We start from the raw sequence: 8896 nt of genomic DNA, 5'->3' as shown, positions 1-8896 counted from the left end.
TCTCTGTGCTCATACTGTATTTTAATGCAGCCAAATTCTCAATAAAACTGTTCTCCTTTATATATTTTACTGTTTATGTTGTCAGTCAACGGGATAAATATGAAATAGTGACTGAAACGCAGCCCTTTAAGAATACATAACCAGCTCTCCCTTCCAAGAAGTTAGTCTGCACAAAAATACTAATTTATAATCGAGCCGTCGTCTGATTAAATCAAATAATACACACAAGATAAGACAAGACAATTCCTGTGCTGTGATTTCGGCTATATTTGCATGTAAAATTAGAGAAGCAACATAATATCTATTTGAACTGAACGCGCTGCTCCTCTCAGCCGCTCACTGAACAGAGAAAGAGGTGCGTGCGCGCTGACCTCGCGCCGTTGCGGCAGTACCAGCGATCACAGAGACTCGCTAGGGTTTGTCAAAGAAGTCGCTAGATTTGTCGCTAGTCACTTTTGGGGAAAAAGGTCGCTAGGGTGGTCTGAAAAGTCGCTAAATTGGCAACACTGGCTCGAATAGCTTCAGCATCAGCGACTTCTTATAGGACACAATCGCTGTCAATCAAAAGGAGATGCAGTCTTTCGACAAACCCTCCAATCATCACGCAGAAGCCCGGAGTCCGGCCCCGCCCACTCCTCCATTCACCCCCAGAGACGCTGAGCGTCCGGGGGCGGGACATAATCGGAGCATTTATCCAATGAGCGTCTAGTTTTGAAGCACTGAAAAAAACTGTTCAAAGCAGCCCCATAGAAGTCAATGGACGCTGGGCTTCAACAGGCAAATACACTGATGCTACGGGAATATATGAGAAGGAAATCGAGTCACCTGCTATATGTAGCTGATTCTGAACGAACTCGTCTTCGAGATGAACGTGTTCTAACGCATTTTTAATCAATAAACACAATAACTTGTTAACACAATAGTACATGTTTGACCATACATTTTTTGACATTATAGGGGAAGCTGAGCTTCCCTTGCAGTCTTAAAGAAATCGCCACTGAAAAACAAATAGGTTTTTATCAAAATACGAGCATGTAGTTTTATTTACATAATAAGCCACAAATATTATGTTTCATGCAGATAATTTTAGAGTATGAAGGATCCTCTTTTTTGGAGTGGCAATATCCTGATGGTTGTGATGTGAGTGATAAGAGGTAATCCACATATTTACTTAATAAGTATGATCATTTTCTAATGTATAGCTTTATTAATATGTATTTATGTCTAATCAGTTCAATTTAAATTTACTTCTTTGACAAATTGATCCAATAAGGTCACCTCATGCTGTTATGTGGTGTAAATCCCCTGGATTTCAAGCTGTAAAGCCACTTATTTCTGTAAGTACACACACAAATATATCATGAGGTTCCACACATTCTTTTCATCAATTAGCTTTTTCAAATATTTCATAATTTCATTGCAGGATGTGTCTACAGAAAGAGAAGAAGAGCGACACCTTTATATAAGTGACTCCTTTTTCAGGCTTGCGTGGTATGCTGTTATTCCTTTGCTCAGGTTTTAACCAGCTCAACTTCTTTCAGCTTTTATTGCACTAAAAAATCTCAAGAATTCAGAAAGTGAGAAAATTCTTTGAATAGAAATATATATGCAAAAGTTTTTTTCCCCCCCATGTCCATCAGAAATTCATCTGAACGTGACCCCCAGGTGAGACTTTTACTCTAATCAGAAACCTTTGCTAAATGTGAACCTGTGTCACATGCAGGTTGATTTGTTCCCTTGTTCAAGACCATGTGGTTTATAATGATTTTTGGTGTGTACTGTAGACTGTCAAAATATGGATCATTGATCCGGAGCGAGCAGATGAGGCTGTAATCAAAAACACAGCAATGATTCCCTCTGTAGTAAGTCGTCTTCTTAAAAATCCTATGTAAAATGTTAGCTGTGTATTGATTATTGTAAGTGCATGAGAATAAATCTCTGTACCTTTCCAGTATTTCAGATATCTTACTAAGTGTTTATTTGTCGGTGGAGAGTTTGCAGTCATCGAGTTGTCTTCATTCCCTCAGACAAGCCAGAGTTATTTTACAAATCTGGGGTAATCCGGTTCACTTCTATTCAAAGTCAGGCTTTTTCCATGTTTACTGACTTTTTAAAATGATTCATTAATGTTCAATAAATATATTTACAATAATGATCTAAATAGCAACCTTTCACAATCATGATTTCTTTCAGGTTTTGGGAGGCTCATCTTGGTGTACATGAATATCATAATTTTCACATAACTGGTCAGTCAGTATCTTTTCATGGAAACTCTGTTGCTTCTAGTCAACAAGTTTTCTTCAGGACATCACCTGAGAAACCACATGGCAACAAAAAGGTGTCCTTACGCCTGCCAACTGGTAGTCAAATGTCGATAATATGGGGTGCATGTAGCCCTCACAGAGCCTTGCTCCTGTCTGACAAAGGCACATTCATAACTAGAAATGCTTTCCTCACTTATGAGGAGATAAAGGTTGATCCTGGAGAATTGCTAATGCCAGCTGAGGGTTATTACGTTGTTTTCGATGCCGTCTTGTTGGAGAATGGCTCGATTTTCCGCATAGGAGATGCTCTTTTCTGGAGGGACAACGAGGAAGGAATAATGAGGAGGAATCCTACGAAACTGCTAGGTGAAGGGGTGAAAGGCCTGAGTTTCAGGACTCATTGTGCAGATTATTACCCCTTGCTAGTGAGTGTCTACCATTTTTAAATATCAGTTGTTTTTTCTTAATATTAGGTTACAGAAATGTTGATTTGTCTCTTGAATTTTACTTGCAGGGGTTTGAACTTGCCACAGTTCTTGCATGGACAGACCATGAGCTTTATAAAGGTGGGAAAGCTCTGGATTGGAAGACTAATAGCAACTACATGTCAAACGTACTGAGTCTTCCCAAAACTACTACTATTCTTACTGCTGCATTTGGATCCCATCCAGCATCTTTTGGTGCACTGGTGATGTCCACAGACTCTGTACAACTGTCCCTGCTCACATCCTGTGAGACTGAAGGCATCTGGAGAACCAGAACTTTGAGTACAAATGTTCTCCAAGGGCAATTTCAGATGCTCTTTGTCAGCGCAGCCTTCGAAACTCTGCTGGTGTGGAACAAAGACACTATGCTTTATAGTTTTCACAATGATAGTGAATGGCGTTACCTGCAAATAATGGATTCCTCAAACATAAGCCAAGAAGCAAGTGGTAGCCACATTCACCACGTGGTCATGGGTGAGTGGAAGAAATCAGATTATGAGAAGTGCCAGCAGTTGTATTTCCTTCAGAATACATTTGAAATTCAAATAAGCTTGATTTGTATCTCTAATAAGAGTTTGATTTAAGAATAAAGCGATAAAATGATCTCCACTCTTTTTGACTCTGCTCTACAGACCACTCAAGGAACATGCTGGTAAAGATGGAGAACAACGTGCTGTTCTTCTGTAAATTCGGCATGAATAAACTGTTTCGGCTGCCCACCTGGAATGACCCTGGACATTCTGTAGTGCTCTACCTAAACCAGAAAGGGGAGATCATTATGCTGACAATGTTAGATGGAGGTTTGCATGTACAGAAGTACCCTTTGCAGATGGAGATCAGGAGTGCCATGCGAGGGGAGGTCCACAGCTGTCCCTTTATTGGCTTCACACACAGCATGAACAGGCCTGTCTACTATATTGATAAGGAAGAGTCCATTGAGTTTTGGGCCCAGGTAAGTTAGAGTAGACCTGCTGTAGCTCATACATCACAAGAGAAGTTACCAAATGTGCTATGCCATGGTAGAACCATTTTGGATTCCCCAAAGAAGTGAGCAGTTCATGAAAGAAACACTTTTTTTGTGTGAAGAACACACTCTGAACATAATCTGAAGAACCTTTTTCACTACAATGAACCTTCTGTGCAATGGAATGGTTTAATGGATGTTAAAGATTCTTTGTAGAGCCATAGATGCCAACCAAATATTTTTATACTTCTTGTGTATTTCCAGATAGTCTACCATGAAGGTAAAAACATTAATGTGATGCTACGTAGGAACAAAGACCATGTGTTGCAGATCACAGAAAGGACCCATTTTGAGAGTGTCCGCAATCTGGATACAACAAACAAGGTCTGGACAAGAAGGGTCTTTTAGTGAAGCCAGTCTTCATTGAGCTGTGTTTAAATACTGTTTAGGTAGTCAGTTGTTTGTGATGCTTATATAAGCAAAGTTAAAAAAAATAGCTCTTTTCTTTTTCCAGACCTTTAAAATTGACCAGGATGCAGACTACAAAGACGTGTCTAACAATTCTGATCTCGTGTGAGTGTTTTTTTTAATGGCACATCAATGAAAGATTCTTGTACAGATTAATTTAACCATATTAGTTAAGACAACTAGTTCTTCCAGCTATTATAACAACTGTCTTGTCCTAGAATTAAAAACAGCCGAAACTCAAGTGATATAGTCACTATGGAGCTGGTACCAACCCAGACTGATAATTCATGCAATCTGCCAAAAAATCAGGTACGTTTTTTGCATGCTGGGCGGTTACTGAAGAGTTTCCTTTTTCTTATTTGTAGAAAAACATTTCCTCATAAGAAAGCTACTGTTTATAGACTAGACTATACCACTAAATAAGGCATACATTGTTTGTAGATTTCCCATTTCTTTGTGGGCTGCCCACCAAACAGACACATTCGTGTTATAAAGTAAGTGTCATCTGATTATCTAACAATATCGTTTAGAATGGTATCCTACAACCATCTACTGTAGCAGTTTATACCTTTTGACCAGACTTATCGTGTTGTTCCTTGTAGACCACAGAGAATTCCATGTAAGATGCACATTTTTGACAGCTATACCATTCCAGGGTAATATTCACTAAAAACATGACACTTAATAATAGAATACATTGAATTTGAGTAAGTCCTGACTCCTGCTTAATAATTTTCCCAATTGATCTTTCACAGATTTGTACTTAGTAATTCATCAAAGGATCTGGTGAGAATCTGTCCTGTGTACTTGTAGATAATGATGCTGTCATTTAATCAGCATCACCGACATAAGTATGAGAAGCACAGCGTTCTTTTTGTCATAGAGTCATATAACAGATTTATATAACAGAAAAAAACAAAACAAAGCAACTATATTGTGATGACCCCGTGCTATAATACATGTGAGGCAACTGGTGATAGTCATGAGTTCTCTAATGTCTCACAGACTGTGTTCTATGACTGGAAGAACTTTGGCTGTGTATTGAGAATCCACTACAAAGATGAATTTCAGCCAGACATTGAGCTGTGAGTAAGACACAAGCATAATGAGACTCTTAAGCACAAAAGTGAAATTAAACCTGAAACAATAAGCAATATGAGTCACACGCTGTTTTACAGTTAGCACCTTAAAGTAAAACAGTGTGTAATTCATATTGCTAATCATGAGGACTGCATATTTCTGTGAGGAAGTAGATTGTTACTGCAGTGCATTTTTTATAAAATTGATCAAATGTGTATTTTTATTTCCTTAGGTATGATGGAGAGACATTTGTGCGCAGTGTTGATGCCAACTTCATAGTGTGGGAGAATTTTAATCGAAAAGACTATTACTTCAATGCGACCATGCATCAGGTAAGATGCGTCAGATTTGTGTGTTTTCGGCAGTATGTTTTTGTAGAAACCCTAAAGCTTTCTTTGGCTCTGTAGGTAGGCTGCCTTCATGAGGCCCAAACATGGAAATCTATGCTAGTTAATGAGAAGCGTCCTGAAGAGGCCTGGGGACCTCATGTGGGTGTCGTTAACAGTTTTATCTCACTCTAGTTTTCATAACCTGGCTCTCTCTCAGGGATATGAGCAATCGTGTGGTTTATTAGCAATGAAATAAAAAGGGATGTGTTTTATGTCTTTCAGAATTACAAGAGCTGTTTTGTTGACAACTCTGAAAAACTAGGAAACCTTGACCAACCCTATGAAATCATGAATAGGAGTTCCATGAATTATCTTACCTTTTCTCAAGAAAACAGTGCTATTTATGTTTTCAATGTAAAGATTGTGGACCCAAATTACAGGTGCCTGTCACTTTCTTTTTAAATAGCTCTTGAAGATAAATAGGTTGTCTGTGTTAACTGAAAAGGACAATGGGTCTTGTTTACTTATGATTACATGGATTATTCGTATTTATACACAAAGGAGAATTTCTCATGAAAAATTTCAGTGTAATTTGCAATGTGCATGCATATGCATATTAATGTTCTTAAAGGGATAGTTCACCCAAAAATGAAAATTATGTCATTATTTAGGCAAAATCCCAATTCTAATTTATACCCCTCCACCTGCCCCTTCCCCTTGTCCCTTGAAACAAGGGGTAGGGGTGAAAATATTCCCCTAAGAATTGGGACACCACTACTATACCGTCACACGTCATCATACGTCATCTAGCTCCTACAATAAATACACCTATACTGGTGTGCTGGTGTGCATTAGAGCCTTACCGTTCTATATTAATATGCTGCTTACTGAGAGACACACACACACACATATATCGGCGATCGCGCAGCTCATACGTCCAGGAACTTGTCAACGCTGCCCCATGACTTTTATTAATAACAGTTTACATACTGAATCGCTACATTACATTTTCCAGCAAGGAGAGGATAAATTCACTGTTTTTGAAGTAAACTCACTCATTGTAAAGAGAGACGCACAGACATGCTTTCACGCAACTTTCATCTCTCTGTCTCTCTCTCTCTCTCTCGAATTGGCAATAGGTATTTGAGGAAAAAGGTTTAGCGATTTATAATTAGTGGGGGTACCTGCCCTCCTCAATGTTTATGGTAGTTATCACCCTGATCAGACATGAAAATATGTTGTGGCACTATGGTGCAGTCTGTAATGATATGACGTTAGCAAATTTTAGCCATTTTTTGCAAACATTTCTTTGAATAAAATGACCGTAAATATGAACACACGATTGAATGTAACATAAAACAAATGATTACTGCGCATTAAAATCTTTATCAATGCCAATAATGCTTACATTTGTGTCTTTTTGCTCGCTCGGGCAGCCATGCTGCTGCTGTAGTCAGTTTATGCTGAGATAATTCTTACCCCTTCGTTTGAAGTGTGGTCCTGAAAAATCTTCGTTTGAAGGGCTATCTGGCCCTTCCCCTTACTCCTACCCCTCCAACCAAAACAGAATCGAGACACCACTACCCCTTCACGTGAACACGCAAAACAGAAGGGTATAAAGGGAAAGGCTAAGGGGTAGAAATGGGATTGGTCCTTACTCACCCTCAAGTTGTTCCAAAGCTGTATGGGTTTCATTCTTCTGCTAAACACAAAACAAGCTGTTTGAAAAATGTTGTTAACCAAACAGTTGACTGTAGCCACTGGCTTCCATAGTTTTTTCCATACTATGAAAGTCAATGGCTACCGTAAACTGTTTGGTTAATAGCATTCTTAAATATGTTATCTTTTGTACTCAACAGAAGAAAGAGAGTCATATAGGTTTAGAACAACTCAAAGGTAAGTAAATGATGACAGTTTTAAATATTGGGTGATCTGGCATTTTAAACTTGTTCTGATGTTAATAAATTAGCAGTATTCTAAATTAAACACGCCCAAAGTATTTCCATATAAGGTTCTTCCCCAAAGCCTTTCCTTTACAGCCTTCCTTCCTCATATTTGATATGAGCTATCAAATTTAATCTTAACATGTTTAAATGGCTCGTTTTTGCATGTCAGTTTTTCCTATTTAAAATACATTTTTGATTAATTATGATTTTTTATTAAAAATGTTCATATGCAGATTTCAAACGCAAATTGTTTTATAGGCAGTTAGTGAACAAGACCCATTGTTTGTTTGTTTTTAGGGTGTGTTACTGAAGCTGGTTTTGGGATTAGATACTAATAACTTGTAGATAGTTTTTGAAGATCTTGGCCACCTGATGGCAGAATCTTTATATGCTCTGCAGTGAAAAAATATCTTATTTTCACATATTTCTTTCCACTCAGCTTTTGTGATCTTCGTGCTGTATTTGCAGTCCAAACGTACGGAATTCCAGAGTAAGCAATTAATTTTTCCTCTGTTATTCCTCTAAAGATCATCTTGGAAAATGACTAATGATTAAAACTATTAACCTGCTTTCTTCACAGGCTTGATCAGCTCTTTCCCCTCTATGTGTTGTTGTTCCAATCTGTCATTACACTCATCATACTGTGCATCAGCTTCTACAGATATATCTCCATCTTTCGAGACATGCTTCAGAAGAAATCTGTGTGATTAGTTAGTTACTAAATTGTGTATAGTGTACATATGCGTGTGCCTTGTTCGTTATTCATTGAATTTTCTGTTTATTATACTTAACCATTCAGTGGGACAATTTACGTACAAATGAATTTATGAATGATATACACATCTTATGTTTTATAAATAACCCCCATTGTCAGTTATTTCAAATCACATATATAGAGATATAGATACTGCCACTTTACTATCAATTAACCTTATTTAACAGATTCAGAACTAATTTTCTAAAATTATATGAAACCATATGTAATTATATGTATATTGTTGCATTCGAAAATGGATTTAGAAACTAATACAGCTTGTTTTATAAAAATAAATAAATACATTTAAAAAAATGAGAAAGTGTACTTATTTCCCCCAAAATGAAATATATAGTCACAAGCTCTGTTGTTAATATTATTTTTATTATTTTAAATTATTATTTTATGTGTAGATTTAAAATATGTAATAGATAACTATTCTAACAACTTTAATTGCATAATTATTTATAACATTATATATAGGTAACAAAACAAAATAATTTACATAAATTATCTTGTTAAAAAGCTGACATATGCTTGGTTTTAATGGTGTGTAACGATGCTTTAAATGTAATGTCAATGTAAAGATGAGGTGTCCATGTGTGG

At 37.2% G+C, this 8896-nt stretch overlaps 1 protein-coding gene across 1 annotated transcript; it reads left to right on the top strand.

The window, feature by feature from the left end:
* Positions 1 to 1629: 1629 nt before the first annotated feature.
* Positions 1630 to 8578, top strand: LOC306883870 (cation channel sperm-associated auxiliary subunit epsilon-like; the record flags this gene model as incomplete). The annotated part of the gene is made up of 18 exons (XM_079439360.1): positions 1630 to 1665; positions 1785 to 1862; positions 1953 to 2056; positions 2194 to 2689; positions 2779 to 3223; positions 3382 to 3701; positions 3978 to 4097; positions 4228 to 4286; positions 4400 to 4490; positions 4623 to 4675; positions 4784 to 4837; positions 4937 to 4967; positions 5187 to 5266; positions 5494 to 5593; positions 5669 to 5749; positions 5873 to 6030; positions 7976 to 8026; positions 8117 to 8578. The coding sequence occupies 18 exons, from the start codon at positions 1630 to 1632 to the stop codon at positions 8241 to 8243; spliced, it is 2484 nt and encodes an 827-aa protein (XP_079295486.1). The 3' UTR covers positions 8244 to 8578.
* Positions 8579 to 8896: the final 318 nt, after the last annotated feature.

Source organism: Barbus barbus, assembly GCF_936440315.1.
Source record: "Barbus barbus genome assembly, chromosome: 18".
Classification (NCBI taxonomy): domain Eukaryota; kingdom Metazoa; phylum Chordata; class Actinopteri; order Cypriniformes; family Cyprinidae; genus Barbus; species Barbus barbus.
The sequence above is the reverse complement of the archived record's forward strand: the minus strand, read 5'-3'. Positions and strand labels throughout refer to the sequence as shown.